A 21,075-nucleotide genomic window follows, 5' to 3' on the forward strand; every position below is an offset into this window, starting at 1 on the left:
GCACCACCTGGCTAGCCAAAAATGAAATTTCTTCCTGTCTGCTCTGGGGATGCCCTGAAATACAACCCATCATGACGGATGGACGACGGTCCCTGGGGGGGAAGGATATAATATAATTCAAAGCCATTGCATCTGGTCTCAAAAGAGACTTGCTCCATCTTAAATCAGCGCACCCTGCTTTTTGAAATTCATCTATAAAAGCCCGTTTTCTCAGCAATAACTGAGATTGCCCAGCCAGAGGCTGGCTGTCAGACTGCCTGGTCAGCCCATGATTCCAAATTAATAACCTCAGCTAAGAGCCAGGCTTCGGTACAGGGTTTGGCGCCAAGGCACTGCTGGAATCTGTGTGGATCCCGGCACTCAGGCAGCCAAGCTCAAGTTTGGCTGTTCGTGAACTCAGCCTCTGTTTTTAATAGCTTGGCTAAAATTAAACTTGAATAAAAGTGTGTTGAACGGACACGTCTCTTAAGAGTAAATCCATCAATAGCCCTCTATTAAATAAACTTTATAAGTAAATCAAGAGTCGTGACCAAAATATCTTAAGGTCAAATTTTATCAATATGGGATAATAGCCTGTGCTCTGTTATGGCTTTGATACCAGGCATCAGGAACTGGCAAGTCATCATAGCTATAGGATCCTGCCCCCAGTTCCTGCAGATTCTATCCTGTCTATCACTAGCAGGATCTTCCACTCTGTACCCACCAGAATGATCTTTTATAATCCTACTTCAAGTACCTGAGCTCTGCAATTACTTAATAAGTTACTACGCATTTATCTTGTGCTTTAGAATGTTTTTAGTTTCTCACATACATGATCTCAGTAATATTTACAATAGAGGTACATCATATGATCCTAGATTGTGGAGGGGTCTGTGGCACTGAAACGGAAATATCCTATGGCTTGCCTAAGGCCACCTAGAAAATTCATGACGGAGAGGAATCTATGGCAAAACAAGTAACTTTATTTACGAACATGTTTATTCAGCACTTTATTTAAGAACATGTTTAACTGAGTTGTTGAGAAGAAACAAGTGTTATGTCTTAAGAAATGTCAAACTATGGCTTTGCCCAAATAAACATGATATTAATTCATTCACAGGGCATCAAAGTGGTCAAATAGTATATAGTAATAATTCTCTCACACTAAAGAGATATTTTCCATATTCATTTTTGGCATAGTTGTCATTTGCTATATGCAAGTATAGCACTAACTTCAAGTAAGGTCATTTTAAAAAACCACACACTCTGAAAATAAGTGTTTTGTCTCCTGTAAAGCAGAAGCAACCCTGATAATCAGGCATAGCTTCAAAGACACTTCCAAGTTATTAGCTCGACTGAATAGTGGCTCGTACTGGAACAATCACTAGTCCTCTAATTAGGTGCAATTAATGATTCTTCACTATAATTAGTGGCCAGTGATATGCCAACAACACTCAAACAGTATGAAAAGGAGAAAAGTGCATAAATCTTTCATAAAATCCTTGATGTAAGTAGTGATCATATTTTATTTAAATATTAAGTGTGCAGGCTGAGACTCCCTTGTCATACCACGCATAAGCTATGTGATGAGCTTACACACTGAAAGCAATATCCTATTCTTAAAAGCCCTGAGAGTTGTATGCGATCCTAGATTGCCCGGGCTTCAACGGTGAGAATTTCTTTGCTAAATTTTAAATTGTGACTCTTCTTTTAATTAAGTTTTCCAGGAATATCACCATAGTTCTGTGGGCTAGGACTGCAAAGATTTAAGTGATTGATAATTATAAACAACTAGGATTTAATCATAAGTTAAAAAGCTTCGGCATTTAAACCGGAGGGTTAAGAACAAGCAAAAATGGGCTCTAGAAGGGCCTGTTGCCATACAATCTGAACATAAATTCAAGTTAACTCCTCCCATGAATCAGATCCAAATTTTTAAAATGTGCAACCCAATCCTGTGTTTACTCAGAAACAAGTTCCACTGGAATCAATGTTACTTACTCAAAGGTAAGTGTATATAGGGGCTGAATTGTTAGAAGTCTGTTTTTCTTTCCAAAATAGGAAGACTTATTTAATCTAAAAAGCAACACACAGACTCTTCTTCCAGAATTAAAAAACCACAGACAAAAGCCAATAGTGCCGAGCCGAAATCTATATCCGCAAGTCTTATAAACTTGATCTTCCATAGTCCTAATAAGCCTTGAATTTGCCTCTTTTCTCTGAAACCATTTTTGTTCTACATTTACCAGAGAACAATTCATATTCTGAAAGGTACAGATCCCTCTTTAATACTAGCTGTTTATTAGCACTTAGGATCCTCAAAAAGGCCATACTAAGATTTGACAATCTGTAAATGTATATAATCAAAATAATAACTAATTACTTAAAAATCTGACTAATGAAAGGATTTAACATCTTTAGACTCAGACAATGATTATATCAAACTATTGCTGATTTCACATTTGTTTTAACATTGGAAGCGTCTTTGAACTTAAAGAAAGCTAGAATAAAAATGGGCTGTATCCAAAACCCTGTGTTCCATTACTATTTTTGACAATTCTCCCCTTCCCCCTCCAGCCCTTTGCACTCCTTGAAAATCTGCTCTGTAGAGTTGGGTGGGGACTCCATTGTCAGAGGACACTGCAAACAGAAGGTGGGGCTTGGATACAACTCAATACTCTTTCTTTTAAAAAAGTAATCACTTGGCAGACCTAATATAAACATAATGCTCTTTTCTTGGTGGGAAATGAGAAACAAACATGAGTTTTCTTTACATGCAAGCAGAAAGGGGGGTGGGTGGCATCATTCAATGATAAAATGCATGCTTTGCACATCCCCATCCAAAATCCTGGAAAGGCACTGCCAGTCAGTGTAGACTATACTGGGCCAGATGGACCAAGAGCTACTATGCTCCTAAGGAACCAACCAATAAGTCACAGTCTCTCACCTTGTTTCGATTTGGAGGAAACTTCAAGAAACGCAGTACCACACAACGCTGAAATGCAAGAAAAAAGTGTTAGTTTAAACTGTATCAACTACCACAATAAAGTTACTTTACATGAATTAAATATCTGTTTGTGAAGTAGAAATCTCTTAACTGGCTATTTTGTGTATTCATTGTTCAGTTGCCATTATACTGAAAAGTGACAGCAAAGAACCTGAGAACTGTCTTACTGGGTCAGATGAATGGTGCTTTTAGCTGTAGTGCCTTCTGTTTGTCACTAAAGGCACCAAACCAGAACCAAAGTAAAAAGAATCTCTACTTGGTGCACATGAATATGTCAAACAGATAAAACAAGCAACGCTTGAGGTTTTGCAGACCTACCTACTACTTGTTCAGAGGAAGCTGTGCAAAATACATATAACATGCAGTCTTTATCATCCTTTGTACAAGCACAGATCAGATATACACTTGCCGACATCCTTAGGAATGCACATGCTTCCAACAAAACATGCATCTGAATCTGAAGCACAGATGCTCTTGCAAAAATCTGTTATGATCTTTGCTTTGCTCCCCCGTTCCATAAGTGCTCTTTGACCCACATAAACATATCCCCAAGGGCTGTGCGACCCTCAAGGTACATTTCTGGTTTCAAAAAGTATGGAGCAGGGGGAACACAGCACTGCATGCATGCTTTTGTTAGACGCATGCTCTCACAGTTGATGAGTTGTCAGCCATTGTTTCTAAAGAGTAGGTAATCATCATGACTAATACAAAATTAACTTCTTGTCTACATAAGCTATTTTTTAAAGAAATATTTTATACCTCTCTAAAATTAAGAGATGAACAACTCTCTCTAGTGGCGCAGGTTGTATGCACATGTATTTTAGAGCTTACACCTCAAGGAGACATTGCAAACAAATTTCCACAACAAAAACTCTTAATTTTTCACAGCTGATCTTGGAACCAATTCATAATGCTCTTTAAGTATTCCAGAAGCAGGCACCTGGTGGTCTAACAAAATCCACTTCTAAATAGTTTACTCTCTGTCCCTTGCCTCCATAAATGCAATACTTCCTTGAAAATTACAGGAAGCATATATTTCCTCGCTTTGTTTGCAGTATAGTCCCATGTACCTAATACGGCACTGACTCTCCCAGGATAGACGCCAAAACAAGATTTTAAAAGTCTAAACTAATAAATGAAATAAACAGCATTATGACATCCCAGCCTTTTCAGGAATTTGGATAAACTATTTTTCCTGACTTTATTTATACTAAATCATACAAGATCAGAGTGAAGAGTAACCATGCCTGTAATGTGAAAATTCATTTGCTATGTTACGTTGTTACATGAGTTGTTTTCACAACAAAATTAAAATTCAGTCAGCCTTGCGTCTTTTTTCCAGTTGGAAGAGAGGCTTTTCAAAAGACATGTTAGTGCTCAGCTAGTTTAAGAATTTTACTGTATTGCTGATAACCCAGATTTTATCCCAGCTAGCAAGGCTGTGCGCATTGTTCTGTTGCTTTTGAATTCAGTGGCTTTTTGTTCAGCCTAGTTTGGTGCTGGGAGTGCAGTATCAGATATAGGTGCTGGGAGTACAATATCAAACTTGTTAAACACAACTTGAGTTTAGTCGTTCCAAAATTATAGGACTACTCGTGTTTGTTGTGTGCATCCGGAATGGAGGGCGCATGTCAAGGCAACTTTTATTTTATTTTTTTATTTATTTAACAAATTTATATACTGTCCAAAACTTATGTCTCTTCTCATTCAGGGGCTAAGTGGAGAGTGCAGATCTCCTTCCAACTTGTTCTAATAGGAAGGAGGGTATCACTATGAAGCAAGTAGCCTTCTTCCTTGGTTTTCCTTCTCGTTGATTTTATTGTGATACACCTTAAGACAAGAGAGCACCAGCTTTATACACTCAAACCTTAGTTAGGTGCCCACTTGCCAAAAAGTATCAAAAGGGCTTCCAGCAAAAAGTATACTGTCTTTTATATACTCCTGCACTTCAAAGGACAGGATCCTGACCCTGAGCACCTAGTCGTTTGATCTCCAATTTCATACTGTATTAGTCTCAGATATTAATTATGCCACCCATCCCCAAATAACTACACAGTAGTCTAGGAACTACACATGCACACACCTTGAAGAACAAACTTGGAATTATTTATCTTGGCAAAAACACACCCACCGATGGTTTTGGAAGCAAAAATCTGCCTTGAAGGCTGCCTTGAAAGACCACTTCTTCGGAGCATGTCTGACTCTGACTCTGACTTCAGAGTCAGACATGTTACAACTTGTCTGACTGTTGTTGACCCCACACTCTAGGCACCTACAATTGCGACTTCCGCCAGAGTAGTCTATCGCCTAGGTCTTGCAGTATCTAAATCCATGACAATAGCAACACCATGAATATGAGCTGGCCGGCTGAGAAAACAAGCTTCAAACTTGTTTTGTGAACCGCCAGAGACGCGGGTTTGGGGCAGTATATAAGTGTAATAATAAATATAAATAAATAAAATGATCAGTATTTGTGGCAGTGACTTGTACTTCCCACATTCAGCAACAGAAGAGTGAAGAGCTCAGCCCCATCAATGTGACCACATTCATGTTGTGTGGTACAATGTGGCGTTTCTCATGTGGCAAGCACTTCAGGTTTGGCGGACAATAGGATTAGCAGGAAAAACAAAAAAGGAACCATGCACGATGGTGGAACAGAGAGGCCTCAAAAAGAATGCCAGAAAATGCAAAAACACAAGCTATACTGTGTCTGGGGGTCTATATGGAGGAAATAGACAGAACACATGTGTCCATTTTTTCTATGACTGAAGGTGCTGTATTAATAATCATAGAGTAAATAAGTAACAGTAACAATTGTCTTGCAAGTTGTATCTACACATACATATGGCAAAGATATTACATCCCAGTAAACTGAACAAAAATCATGGTGAAAGATGAATACAAATTCAATTCACAGACATTCATGTATTTGAAAAAAACAGCAAAAGTATGTGAAAAAAGTATTTTCCTTTTCTGTATTAAGAATAAAGTCTTGCAATGATGGGAAAAGTCCTGATAAAAGTAACAGTAACAACTGTCTTGCAAGTTGTATCTGCACATATATATGTAAAAGACATAGCATCTCAGTAAATTGAACAAAAAAAATTTCTTTTTCTATATTGAGAGTAAAGTCTTGCAATAGTGAAAAAAGTCCTTATAGGCTAGCCCGGGATTCTTGAGCCCATTTCGGAATTAGTCCTTCCTCAGAGAACTACAATTTTCAAATTTCCTCCTCCATGAGCTCAAACAACAATAGCTCAACAGGCAAATCTTTGTGAAGGCAGCCTTTCCTCCTTTAACTTGTTGAGGGGGAAAGTTACTTTTTTGTTTTTCCTGCTGACTCAGCGTGCATCCCACTTGGTTTCTGCGGACAATAGGATTAAGCATTTTCTAACAATCACAACAACAAAGTGCACTTTTTAACATTAGACACAATTTATTTTCAAGCATATCACATATAGGCTCATGTGATATCAAGCATGTGATATGAAAGCTGGACCAAATTTGGGCAAGAGGAGCCCTCACTGGCTGAAACTGACTCAGTAGCTTATCTTGAATATCCCTGTTTTAGATTCAACAGTTTTAGCAAGTGCTACATTTTAAGAGCTTCAGAACAATGATCTAAAATGAGAGCCAGTGTGGTGTAGTGGTTAGAGTGCTGGACTAGGACTGGGGAGACCCAAGTTCAAATCCCCATTCAGCCACGATTCTTGCTGGGTGACTCTGGGCCAGTCACTTCTCTCTCAGCCTAACCTACTTCACAGGGGTTGTTGTGATTGTGAAGAGAAACCTAAGTATGTAATACACCGCTCTGGGCTCCTTGAAGGAATAGCGGGATATAAAATAAATAAATAAATAAATATTGATGAATGTCATGTATACAAACTTTGAGCTAATCTTTCTATTCTTCAGATACATACTACAAATGAATGTTTTCTAGATGAGCAACGTGGACCCACCCCACACATGATGGAACTGTAAATAAGAATAAGAATCAGGAAGGTTAATATAGTCATAAAGCATCCTCCCAAAAAAGTTAAGGAAAAGCAAACAGAATATATTTGAATGTATTCCTACAAGTATGATTGCCATCCCTGCTGTTATTCTAGTACTATACCATACTAATCTTATTTTACACCCAACACCCACAAACTGACATCAGTCTTTTCAGACTAAGAGTTGCTTACTGACAAACACATTTTGCTTTGTTTCTCCAACTCATTTGTTGGGTGCTGGCAAAGCTTAATCATTTGAACTGAGTTTCCTATTTCAGTACTTATACTCAGCTGATACTACTTCCCATGATATTACTTCCAGGCAAGATGAACTGTGTACTGTAGCAGTATCTAAGATGGCAGGCATACTAAGGTACAGCAAAATACTGAACTGAGAAGTTATATACTCAAATGTCCCACTTACAACTACAGTCACAGGTGTTTCAGATTACGACTACGTTTTCAACAGAGGCTAGTACATGGACTACCACGGAAAGTTATCTTCTTCATCTTTATCTATATCTGTATCTATTACACACAGGCACAGTATTGTCTTATCTCACAGACATAATGGGGGAGTTTGCACGCATCTATCACAAGATGCAATGTTGTTGATTTATCTACTAAGATAACCATTTTTCAGACTGAGGTAAACAGTTTGTCAGAAATTGGTGGCTGCCATCTAACAATGACATTGTAATTTTGAACAAGTATCACAATATCAAAGGGAAACAAAGCCTTCATTATCTGGGGACAATTCTTAACTGACTTTTCTCTCAAATTTCAAAGAGAAAGACACAACAATGTATTTATGTGTGCACTGAAATTCAGTGTGTATAACATCTACTGGAAAGCATCGAATACAGAGTTTACATTGTTCTAACTCATAACTCCTCCTCCAGTTCCAAAAAGACTACTGCCTCCCCAGCAGAAAAGTGGAGTACAATGCTTTTGAGCATAGCAGAGAAAAAATAGATTTATTAATACAAAAGCATTGAGTAAATTATACTTTTTCATGAATTAACAAACCAGAAAAAAATACCAAATGTTTACTATACCCATATGAAAAATGATTTGGAAATAGACCTGTCATATGCACCAGGTATAAATGTCCTTATGAGCTTCCCAGCAGGCAACCCACAGCTCACAAAACATTTTTGTAAGTGGTTGCTTAAGGGAAGTTTCAAAGGACTTCCTGTGAAAGCTAACAAGGCAGCCTATCTAAGGACAAACCACAGGGACTTCACTGGTCAACTAGGCATAACAGGGACCAGGGGACTGCATGGTCAAGCTGCTGCCATGCATCTCATTTAATGCCAGTTTACACACACACACACACACACACACACACACACACGGGGTGGGGTTGGGGAGGACAATCTACTGTACTGAGCTATCAAGAACTAATATCTGGCACCATAGAAAGAATTACAATTGGCATGTTCAAATATGCCAATGCTGGAAAACAGCAAAGTTGCAACTCTATTCTGAATACAAAGTATTGCTCCTAAACTAACTCTATCAATTAGATACTCTGAGGCTTGGGTGGAAACAGCTCTTGGCAGATTGTGCTGAAGTTCATTAAGAAGGAAAGCAGCAGAACCTGCTCTGAACAACTCAGTGTGCATTTTCAGAGGGAAGAACAACAGGATAAGCCAGAGGCAGAAGGTTTTAGGGCTTAGGGCATGTCATAGAAGGAGTACAGCTCTCTATGCACTTGTCCCTACCAGTTATGTTGAAAACAAGAGATGTTCTAGATTTTTCCCTGACATTCCTTTAACAGCAGATGTGATGCTATTTCCCAATTACTCCATTGTGTGTGTGTGTAGACAGATAGGATATAAAATATATACCTCACATTGGTCATAGAAGAAAGCTTGAGAAGAGATTGAGACAAAGCAGCCAACTTTCTTTGTCACAGAGGTAAGGGAAAGGTGAAGTGTGCCGTCAAGTCGGTGTTGACTCCTGGCGACCACAGAACCCTGTGGTAGTCTTTGGTAGAGTACAGGAGGAGTTTACCATTGCCTCCTCCTGCGCAATATGAGATGATGCCTTTCAGCATCTTCCTATAACGCTGCTGCCCGATATAGGTGTTTCCCATAGTCTGGGAAACATACCAGGGGGATTCGAACAGGCAGCTCTGGTTTGCTAGTCAAGTAATTTCCCCGCTGCACCATTAGGTGGCTCTTTGAACCAAAGGAAAATTTGATGATTCAGAAGTGGGTCTGCACACTCCTTCTCACTCATGCAGATATTACCTCCCGCATCTTTCTGTTTTGGTGCCAACTATGGTTAATATTATATTTGCACCAAAGCTGGTACTAACCACATCCCAAATTGCATCATGCAAACTTACTCCTAATAATAGTTGTGAACTGTTTGCCTGGCAAACATGGCTAGGAAAAATACCAGTGCAGATGTAATTCTAGCGACTGTTTGTACTGAAAAAGAAGGGGGAATATGCTTGTGTGAAATGGCAGATGGAGAAAGGAGAGGAGTATTTGAACCAGCAGGGAGCTCCCAATTGTCTAACCAGATCACATGAGATCTGGCAAGCTTCCACCTCTTTTGGACCTAGCTCTGGGGGATGAATTTCCTACACAGACCACCTTTCTGATTCTATTACAGGTAGGCAAAGATATCAAATTCAAGTCAGCAATGGCACCATCATTTAGGATCAGCAACACATTATGATTATGTCAAACCATGAGACACAAAAGGTCTAAAGCCTCTCTTTCACTATACAGTACACTGTTCAGGTAGGGGTGTGTCCGAACCGGTCTGGAGGCCATTCTAATGGCCTCCGAACTGCCGGACCGGTTCGGAGTGGGCCGGTCCGGGTGGGGGGGTCTCACTTTAAGGGCGGGAGGGCTTGCTTACCCCTCCTGCCTCTTTGCCCCCGTCAGAGGCCGTAATCTATGGTAAAATTGGGGCACTGGAAACCAGCCGCCCTAGCCGCCGCCGCTTCCGCCGCCCCCCCCCCCCCCGTGAGCAGATTAGAGAAGGAAAGGCTACTGCCGCCCTCCCACCCCGCCACCCCCCCACGAGTGCTCACCAAGTTTAAAGAAATTAGAGAGGAGCTCGTGAACAGAGCTCCTCTCTTATCGAAGCCTCCGGCCCAACTGGGGCTTTGGGCGCGAGCGCACGCGCGCTAGAGCTCTTTATTCGCTAGAGCTTTTGCCGGAGGCCCGGTCTACCCGGCTTCTTCCCGGCGGGTAGACCGGGCCTCCGGCAAAAGCTCTAGCAGATAAAGAGCTCTAGCGCGCGTGCGCGCGCGCCCAAAGCCCCAGTTGGGCCGGAGGCTTCGATAAGAGAGGAGCTCTGTTCGCGAGCTCCTCTCTAATTTCTTTAAACTTGGTGAGCACTCGTGGGGGGGTGGCGGGGTGGGAGGGCGGCAGTAGCCTTTCCTTCTCTAATCTGCTCACCGGGGGGGGGGGCGGAAGCGGCGGCGGCTAGGGCGGCTGGTTTCCAGCACCCCAATTTTACCATAGATTACGGCCACTGGCGGGGCAAAGAGGCGGGAGGGGTAAACAAGCCCTCCCCGCCCTAAAATGCAGGCCCCCCTTCGGTGCTGGTCCGGACTGCTCCGGACCATGCACATCCCTATGTTCAGGTCAACACTACTATAAATTACCAACCTATACTGTAAAATAGGATAGCCAGTGCATTTTGTACAGCAGGTAACAATCCGAGACAGAAAATTTTGCACTACCAAAGTTCTCAGTGAAAGGTTTCTACCCCACATGTGAAGTGATATCACAGTCTAGTTAGGCATCTTTTAAAAAATGCATAGGAAAGTTTTCTGGGGTGGGGGGGAATGAAGAAATGAAGCAAGATGAATGGGAATGAATAGAAGTGAAGAAAAGTAAATGAAACATCACTGGCAGCTGGTTACATTATTATTAAAAATTATATACTGCTTTTCCACAAAAAGGTTCTCAAAGCTATTCTATTTTTTCTTAAATAGAAAAATGCGCGAAGATAGTTCTCTATCCCAAAAGGGCTCACAATCTAAAAAGAAATAGAAGGTAGACACCACGGATGTGCACAGAACCGGTTCGGAGGCCTTTTTATGGACCTCCAAACTGGTTTGAATGTCTGATGGCGAGTGTTACGTGTGCACATGCAGCAGACACTTCAGGCCACTTCCAGTCCGCGACGTACCTGGGCGGCAAAGAGGTATGCTGCTGCCCCGTGGGACCGTTTTGATGGACGGCGCTGGCAGGGTAAAGGCAGCAGGGGCGTAAGTGCAGTCTCCCCGATCCTTAAAGTTACCCCCCCCTTTTGAACCAGCAGTTGCCAGTTCTGTGCAGATCTCTAGAAGACACTATCAAGAGCCACTGCAAAGTAGCTGTGCTGCGGCTGAATAGGGATAGTTGCTCTCCCTCCAACCACACTAAATATAAGAGATTTGCCACTTTAAAAGCTGCATCTACACCCAGCTAGCAGAAGTGGGCTAAAGTGTCTGTTTGGTGAGGAGAAGGACAGAAGATAGAAGAGTAATCTTGAACCCAGTCAGGCAACAATGTTGAGGCAGAAGATTAAGAAAGTTTCCTGTCTCTTTTGCACCACCATAATCCTGCTTATAAGAGCATGGATTGCATTAATTGTCTCCAGTGTCACTTTGATGCGTCAGAAAAAGCAGCATTTCATAACATGTGAAAGGCCAGCTAAGCCAGCTTCATAGTTCTGATGGTTTGGAAGCTCAACACATAAGGGTTCACAACCCATGTAACGGAACTACAGTATCACACAAACACATATTTCTGCCACCATTCACAAATTATGAGGCACATGTTTTTCCTCCAACACAAGGAAAGGATGTGTGAAATAGTCTTCAGCTATGATCCTATACACACCTGTGAGTAAACATGAAAAGGGGCAGGCAACATGTGTAAGCTGGCAGGAAGGAGGACATGCAGAAAAGGAGTTGTTAAGTAAGACCAATATGTCTTCCTGTTGAATGTACACTGATCATCTTGCTAGAATTCTAAGGCTTAAATTTTCCATTTGGCTTATATGTTGGCATCTTAGGACATGCATATCAGAGAAATGCAAATAGATAATTTGAATTCTGAAAAACGGCATGGTGATTCTCTGGACAATAACAAGCCCTTATAGAAGATCTATAATGAAACAGGTTCTTAGCAAAAGGGTAGGTGTGGTCCTGCTGGGTTTGTGTGTGTTGTAGAACCATGAAGAAAGTAACATCCTATTACATTCTTATTGCATCCTTCCTCCAAAGAGTTCATGCTCCTCTTATTTCCTCCTCACAACTATATGAGATGGGTTAGGCTGAGATAAGCCAAAAAACAGCCAGTAAGTCTTGAGGCTGAACTGGGAACTGAGCCCAGATCTCTATGGTCTATATCCAGAACGACACCGCAGCAGGTGTCAGAGGAGAAAAAAGGGGGCAACACTGACAGATAAAGCATGGCACAATTAAAATCCCGGAAAGGTGCAGGTTCTCTCAATAATTTACCTGCCTAGATAAGAATCATTGGTTAAAATTACACCACTGGCAAAAGAAGAACTGACTCAGACATATAGGACTCTTGAATAAATATTGACTTGCACCATTTTGGAATTTTCCCCTTTGTAATTGTGTAGTAACAGCCTCCTTCCTTTACAACTGGTTCAAGGCCAGAGGTGTCAAACTCAAAACCATGACTCAGACCCTTTACGGTCAGCTTTCAGAGGGCTTACTCTTAACTCCATTCTCCCCACACCTATCTTTAAAAGGACTTATTCTTAACTACCTTTCTCTCCACAGCTGGCTTTCAAACAAGCATATGAAAAGCCACCCAAGTCTGAATTACCCGAACCCCACACACATTTATCACCCTTTTCAGGGCAGTCAGGACTGACGATTAGGCATAAAGTGATTATTAAGTCAGGGTGGTCCTTCAGCAAAGGTATGTGTTTTTAATTTATGTCATGACCGACAGGCACCGCAGTTACAGTGTGTCTTCTGTAACCATGATTTCTGTTTCAATTGTTCTGATAGATTTTTAAGCTTTTATCTTTCTACGTTGCCTTTTCCTTCCCCCCCATACAAAGCTGTATAGAGCACGCGTGTGTGTGTGTGAGAGAGAGTGTGCGTGTGCGAGAGAGAGAGTGTGCGTGTGCGAGAGAGAGAGTGTGCGTGTGCGAGAGAGAGTGAGTGTGAGAGAGCGAGAGAGAGTGAGTGTGTGTGTGAGAGAGAGAGTGTGAGAGAGAGAGAGAGTACACAGCATTCAGACAGACAGTCATGACTAAGCAACACTAAAGCTAATGAGGCAAGTTGGTCATTACTAACTAGAATCCCGTTAATTTCAATGGGATTTCATCATGCTATTGCTAATTTAGTCTAGATTCTGCCCAGAGTTGTAAAAGGCCATCTGAGAAGGGGAGAAATAGGCGTGCGCTGGGGTGGGGGGTAGTAGTTCCACGCGCCTCTTCCTGCCTGTTCTCTCCACTTCATCCTTGGGGGAAAGTGGGGAAGGGGGCGCACAGAGCCAGGACTTTCCCTCGGGCTTTTTACTGCCTTCCCTTTTGAAGCGAGGGAGGGGGATCTCCTTGCCCGTCTCCGCTTAACCCGACCTGCCCAGAACTCTCCGCGAGGGCAGAAAGAGCCGCCGCCGCCGCCGCCACACCGTCCAGTGCGGGACAGGCGCGAGGCCAGCAGCGCGCGAGAAAGAGGGAGACTCCGACGACCAGCCCCGCCACCCTTACCTGTTTGTGGGAGACGACGAGGCTCTTGTTGCCTTCTCCGTGGTAACGCCATTCATTCTCATCCATCTTCCCCGCTTCCATCCCCCAGTCAGCTGCCCCGTCGCCGCTTCAGCTTCCGGGCGGGGACGATGGTGCTGCGAGCTGCTGCTCTTCTCCGTCGCCTCCCGCGACCACCGCCGCCGCCGCCGCTTCTGTCGCTTGCTTGCGCGCACGCGCCCCGCCCACCAGCACCTCAGGGCCCCCCCCCCCGGCAAGGAGCGCAGCCTTTCTTGCTCCCCGACTGACGTTCACGAGTCAGCCATCTGGTAGTTTTCCGACACACACACACGATCCTCTCGCCCGGTTCGGAGCAGGAAGTTCCACCTTCCGCCACGGGGCAGAGAGAGGTCATCCGCCTAAGAAAAATCATTCATAGGATAGGAAAAATGGGGCGGGACTTCTGTCATCAGCCATCTTTACGACGGGCAGCCGCCTCGGTCTCCATTTTCCTCCACCTATCTGTGTGGATTCATCTATACTAATCGCCATCTTTAGTCTTGGCAGTAAAGGAAACAGCTTCGCCATCATGGGCGGCGAGGGGGGGGGGCGGTGACATGCCCTCCTGAGCCTGCTCGGGGGACTCCGGAACCTAAGGGGGTTGGGTGTTTATCTCGAGTGTGTGCTTGTTTTATTTTATTTTATTTTTAATTTGCATTTGCTTTTATTTAGTGATTAAATTATGATACATTTAATCGATTGAAAGTTACTGTAATTATCCGTCATAGCTAGTCTCTATTTGTTTCGTGGTTTTTGAAGTTTATCTCCCTGGGGTTGCGGGGCGTTATTTGTACTAATAGTCTTGACATGTTTCAGTAGGTATTACTGTTACATAAAAGCGGTTTGAAAATTGCTTCCTACAATAACTTCTTAAACATAAAATAAAATTGCTGAAAAAATACTGAGGTCCTAACCCTTTAAACTGAGAGTCTACTCCAAAAACAAGGTCAACATAGGAAGCTTGCCAGAGCCACACATTTGGGCCATTTAGCCCCAGATTGTCCACTCTGGTATCAGCTCTCTGAGGCCTCAGACAAAGAGGCCTGTCCAGGCCATCTGAGACTCCTCAACCAGAGGAAGGTGCCTTGGACCGAACCTGAGGCTCAAGCAATCCTGTTTCGCACAGTGGCCCACCAGATGCCACTGGAAGCCACAGGCAGTATTTTTATTTATTTTTTAATATATATATATACATTTACATCCCGCTCTTCCTCTAAGGAGACCAGAGCGGTGTACTACATACTTAAGTTTCTCCTCACAACAACCCTGTGAAGTAGGTTAGGCTGAGACTGGCCCAGAGTCACCCAGCTAGTTTCATGGCTGAATGGGTTGAGGGCCTGCCCTCTCCTGCTGTTACTTCCCTGTGGTTACTGCCCCATGTGGTTTTCTTTAGTAGAATACAGGAGAAGTTTACCATTGCCATCTCCCGCATAGTATGAGATGATGCCTTCCAGCATCTTCCTGTATCACTGCTGCCTGATATAGGTGTTTCCCATAGTCTGGGAAACATACCAGCGGGGATTCAAGAACCAGCAACCTCTGGCTTGCTGATCAAGTCATTTCCCCGCTGCATCATTAAGTGGCTTCAAGCTGATTAGGGCTGTTAAAATCAAACCCAAAACATAGAATTGTGTCCCAAACACAGGCAGTGTGAAGGTGGAATCATTGCTGTGTATACATTTCTGATGGTAAAGTGTTTGGAGACACATGGGTTTTTTTAGTTGTTTAGTTGTGTGTTATTTAGTTCTTGTGATGTAAACAACTACAAAGCCAAATGTGTGATGAGATGAGAGAAGCAGGCAGTGAGACTAATAATACTGATAGAGATACCCAGGGTTGTGAGGAAAAGAAATCCACTCATTTGATTTGTATTTTGGATCCACTGTTGTTGCATACCAAATATTATTACAATTAATGCCAAATAGTATATAAATGATTAAACAAATATATTCAGAGAGAAATATGCTTCTGAGGGAGAAATCTTTGGAGCTATGAGAAAAGTATAACCTTCTGGTATCCACAGTTAGTTGTTCACTAAATCTAAAACCCTTTCAGTTGTGTAAAATGCACCCCCCCACCATAAATAAAGAAACTTGTTTCAAGGTCTAGATACAGAAATCTAAGCAAATTACTTCAACAGACTTCAGTTCAGATTCTTGATATGGTGATTTTCCTATTTGGTTTAGCAGTATATTTGAATTTAATATGAATAGCTGTGCAGCAAATCTTGTTCAAGCAAGGACTTTGGGCTAAAATTTAACTACAATTTCACAGAAGTAAGCTGAAGGCTTTTATTTATTTTGAAGTAAAATGACCCAGCTATTGTCCTCCTAATTCTATACTTCAGTGGATTGCTGTGATTCACTTCCTGGAATGGAGAAGAATGTAAAGTTCAAATAGTTCAGAACAGTGATGTGACATCATCATGTTTTTAAACCTGAAGTAGTCTGATTCTAGATAACTACTCCTGATGCTTAGTAGTTATCTACTTGCAGTTTTCGAGCATGTGAGGAGAATAGGATGCAGCAAATTATGTCCCCAAATGTGCATTTGTCAAATGAAACCTTCCTAGCAGCTTATTTGAAGTACTAGAATGAGAAACATTAACATTTGTATTTCTGACAATTTGCCCATTTCAGTCAACTTGAGAGTACAAGTACAGAATACATGCATTTTTAATAGGGCTTGAGTTCAGATGCCTTCAGTAAATTGCACCTGAGAAAAACATTTTCACCACTCAGGGGTGTACCTGAAATTGGACAGACATTTTCTAAGAACATGGGCCGCCAAGAACCCCTCACTGTTGCCCTGCCACCTTCTCCTTGTGCTTCTGCTGCCACCATTTCTCAACAAGCTCACATGGCAGTAAGTGGCTGAAAGGGCTCTTTTTACTCTCTAGTGAACAAAAGAGGAAAGAGTTCACCCATCCGCTTATTTCTGCAGAAGATGCCTAGGAAATGGTGGCAAGCGGGGGCAGGAAGTGGCAAGGTTCCACATAGGAAATGTGACCGTGAGTGGGGGCATTAGTGAGGACAAGAGCTTTGCAACATTGGGGGATTGTAGTCAATGAGCAACGGGGGTGGGGGTTGAATCTTGCCCCGGGCCACTGCCAATGTCACTATGATTTAATACAAAATTAAATCGGTACACTTTATAACTGTCATGAAGTTGCCCTTTATTCAATCCAAAAGCTTCTTTAAATCACAAACCCAGAGCTTTTCTTTATTCTAAACTTCATTTTGAGCTGGTTTGACCTCACACATTTAGCCCAGTGTCGGGGTATCTTCTAGTTATGTGGCCAACCTGCTTGCTATATGATCCCCTATCTGTGTCAGGAAAAACCCAAACAGTACTAAATGGCCAGCCATCATGCAAATGGATTTCCCTATCGTCTAAAAATCTACAACTACCACGATCAGGGGAAACATTAAGTCAGTTCAGTTCAGTTCATTTACGGTCACTGACCAGAAAAATATATACATACAGCACAAACACTAACAATAGCTAATCCAGCTTATGGAGTCACCTTAAGTGGCGCAGCAGGGAAATGCTTGACTAACAAGTAGAAGGTTGCCAGTTTGAATCCCTGCTGGTACTATATCGGGCAGCAATGATATAGGAAGATGCTGAAAGGCATCATCTCATACTGCATGGGAGATGGCAATGGTAAACCCCTCCTGTATTCTACCAAAGAAAAACCACAGGGCTCTGTGGGCGCTAGGAGTCAACACCGACTTGACGGCACACTTTACCTTTATGGAGTCCAACTATACGTATACACTCTTACTTCGAATTCTAATAGCAATGAGACAGAACTTAGCAACTGCATAAGTAATTTTGTCATCACTCTCAGATAAAAGATAGCTAACATAGAATTCATCCAGGCGGCCAGAGTGATTTGCTAGGAGGGCAACTATTAGATCATAGCAAGTGTCCCTGTAGAAACTACAGTATAGTAGCACATGCAGTAGTGACTCAATAGCATCTGACTTGCAAGGACAAAACCACTCCGCGTAAGGGACTTTTTTTGATCCTGCCTTCAAACACAGCAGAAGGTAAAATGTCAAAGTGTGCTAGTATGAAAGCTCTACTGAAGGTATTTTGCTACTGTAAGTTTATCTAAGTAATTAGCAGGTTTCATATTCAATACAGTTGGTTAAAGGTAAAGTGTGCAATCAAGTCGGTAGTGTAAGGTAAAGTGTGTCATCAAGATGCCTTTCAGCATCTTCCTATATATCACTGCTGCCCGATATAGTACCAGCGGCAATTGGTTACCCACCATAAATCTCCTTGATATAAAACTTCTATCGGATTGCCACACTACGTCACAAATTATTTGCGAGAGCGCCAGGCTAGCTTGATCAAGATTCATAGCCAACAATGACTGTGGAGTAAACCCATAGGATAAGAGACTTGCGTTTTGGGCGGTATATAAATATGTTAATTTAAATTAAATTAAATTTCTGTTTAAGTTCCATTTCCCAGTTGGAAGTGAACTTCTTTGCTAACATGAGCGGTAACAATCCAGTGGGATTAACGTTTATTTTAAGCCAAAATTTAAATATTAAAAGTCAGATTTTAGACGCACCTGGGCAAAGAGGCACCTTTCAATGTGGTGATTCTCTTTATTTGCAGGGGGAGAGTAACTGGCCCTATCCACCCCCAGCACAGTACTTCCAGTGACTGTTGCTGGTGTCTATTTCATGTTTCTTTTTAGATTGTGAGCCCTTTAGGGACAGGGATCCATTTTATTTATCTTATTTATTTGTTATTTCTCTGTGTGAACCGCCCTGAGCCATTTTTGGAGGGGCAATATAGAAATCAAATAAATAAATAAAATAAATAAATAATCAAGAGCCTGAGTATCATTGACGTATATGTAACTGAATTATATGCTATTAAAAAATGCCAGCATTGTTATTATTTAGAACATATTCAAGTTATACCACTTTTCAACCAAAAACTTCTCAAAATAAGAAGCTGCTCGCCCCACCACCAAAATGAGGGACAAATACTGTCCCTATAGGGACCAGCATTTCATCCCTGAAATGGGAGACATCCCATGTAATGAGGGACCCTAGCTGCATTGCAAAATGCTTCATGAGGCAACTCTTCGGGAAATTGTTTGAGCATCATAATCACAAACTCATGACTGAAATAGTTTAATAATGTGAACATTAAAAATGGGGAAACCTCAAAATAAGAAATGAAATATATGGAATTAATTTTTACAAGGGAGATGCCAGTTATGAAAACTAATTAACTTACTTTATGGCATAAAAGGAGTTGATGTATCCTTTCTTTGTTTTTCTATTGAGAGAGCAGTGAAGGGTGCTTATGACACAAATTTAAGTTTGGGTATTTGGGGCATCACATCAATGAATTCTAAAAGAGCTGATTGTTTCCAAAGCATACTGGTTTATTGGGTTATATTATGGAATGTTGTAATATAACCCCCAGTAAACTGATGCAATGTGTAAATTTGCAATTCTGGCCTAAAAGTGACTATGCAGAAAGGCAAAGGAATTCACAGCTCAGCTCACATTTCTGATTAAGGAACATGATGTCTTGCAGGGATATAGGAAGGTTGGAATAGGCTCTGGTACCAGTGACGATGAGCTCCCCCTACCTTCCTCTCTTTCCCCTAGCTATCTCCAGTGTTTTTAATGTGCAGCATTCAGTATATCTTGCCAATAGGAGGGGCAAGAAAAAAACAGATCAGGTGAATCTGCCCTAAACCAGGCACACACACAAAACCCACCCTTACAACAGACCATTGCTTCCTCCAGCATTCTGGACCCTTGTGGGCAGGGCTCCACAGCACACCTCTGGCCTAGTCCTGCCCCTCCCTCTTCTCTCCTTGCAACTGGTTGGCTAAGTGCTCAGACTTTGCAGCAAGGAAATCAGCAAGAATTTCCCTCATTCTCTCAGACTGATGGAGAGGTGGACTGAGCATGGAGGCAGTCACAAGGAGAGGAGGAGGGAAGGATGCTGCCTGACACTCCTCCCCTCTCCCTCACTGCAGAGGACTCGTCATCGTGGCTTGTGAGGTGAGTTCTCCAATGGGGAACCAATGGCATGACATGCCAGTGAGTTGGGAGGGGGGAAGCAAAGAGTGGCCTCTGTCTATCCACCACCCTCTAACAAATGTCCCATCTTGTTCTACTATAACTACATCCCTGGTGTCTTTAGATATGAGAATTATTGAGTGCTGAAATGAAAAGATGCAGGAAGTGACAGATATTAATTAAGGCTCCTATATACATCTGTACATGCATTAATCTTTCTAGGGTCAGGGGATACAGATACTCATCGTAGACTTGCGTGGCCTCCTGAAACTGTTTTTCAGTTTAAAAAACACAGTCCATGGACTTTCCTCACAGAAAGTTTGCCTCTAAGTCTGTTTTGGGAAAGATAATGTTACCCAGGGCCATGCGCTTCACTGAGTTTTCAGACATGGTCCTTCAAGTTAAGGTCATGACCAGGTTCCAGTATTTCCTTTTGGAGGAATCTGTAAAAAAGCCTACACACCAGAGTTGTAATTCCAATTAAGGTAAACTGCTCTAACCTTTAGTGGATTCTGGTTTTTACTTACATGGCAAACAGTAAAGTCATATTTGCTGGCTTTGTAGGTTCTCTGGACTTTAGCATATGATCGAGTGTCTTAAGAACAAACTCCAGTGACACCACATATTTTGCATCAGTTGTGCAAATCTCCCTAAAAGTAGTAAACTAATTTTGCATAGGAGCTGCATACCAGCATTTTTAGAAAGGGATGTAGTCATTTGAGAAGTTAGGGTTGCTCAGGTTTCAGAACACCTGGTCGGTGGGGAGGGGATCTCCTGCTGGAAATGTGAGTTCTAGTCTACATTGTGACCCCATTTCTAAATTTCTAAATGCTAGGTCAGTCTAATACTTTGAAAACAGCTTATGATGTTAGATTAAATTTGTTTGAATATTTATTACTGCTGTTTATGAGGGCACCTATGAGTCCCAACATTTCAAGTCCCTGCAGGGGGAAAGGAAGTTCTCTCTACAAAACTGACATCTGGAAACCCTCCTTTCCTAATAATATTGAGTCCTAGATCAGGGGGAGATCATCTGACTACCTAGACTGAATAGAGCAGGGCTGCTCAGCTTCAGCCCTCCTACTGATGCTGGCCTACATCTCCCATAATAACTGGCTATTGGCCACTGTGGCTGGGGATTATGAAAGTTGTAATCCAAAAACAGCTGGGGGAGGGGGCTGTTGAGCAGGCCTGGAATACAGTGTTGGAGATGCAGCTTCTGATGGCATAGTCTCTTAGCAGCAGCAACAGGTGATGTAGTTGCAAATTCAGAAGT

General features: G+C 42.1%; 1 protein-coding gene across 2 annotated transcripts in view; it reads right to left on the reverse strand.

Moving 5' to 3' along the window:
* IPPK (inositol-pentakisphosphate 2-kinase) overlaps positions 1-14,093 on the reverse strand; it is a 48,823-nt gene extending 34,730 nt beyond the window's left edge. Inside the window, exons 1-2 of one of the 2 annotated variants that reach the window (XM_053301076.1) lie at positions 13,696-14,093; positions 2,927-2,974 (exon numbers count right to left, since the gene is read on the reverse strand). In XM_053301076.1, coding sequence (XP_053157051.1) covers positions 2,927-2,974; positions 13,696-13,747 — 100 coding nt within the window. In that variant the 5' untranslated portion in view covers positions 13,748-14,093. The remainder of the gene's footprint in view (positions 1-2,926; positions 2,975-13,695) is intronic. The other variant, XM_053301075.1, reaches the window with a different exon arrangement.
* Between the last annotated feature and the right edge of the window lie 6,982 nt (positions 14,094-21,075).

The sequence above is a fragment of the Hemicordylus capensis genome, chromosome 2 (genome assembly GCF_027244095.1).
Source record: "Hemicordylus capensis ecotype Gifberg chromosome 2, rHemCap1.1.pri, whole genome shotgun sequence".
NCBI lineage: Eukaryota > Metazoa > Chordata > Lepidosauria > Squamata > Cordylidae > Hemicordylus > Hemicordylus capensis.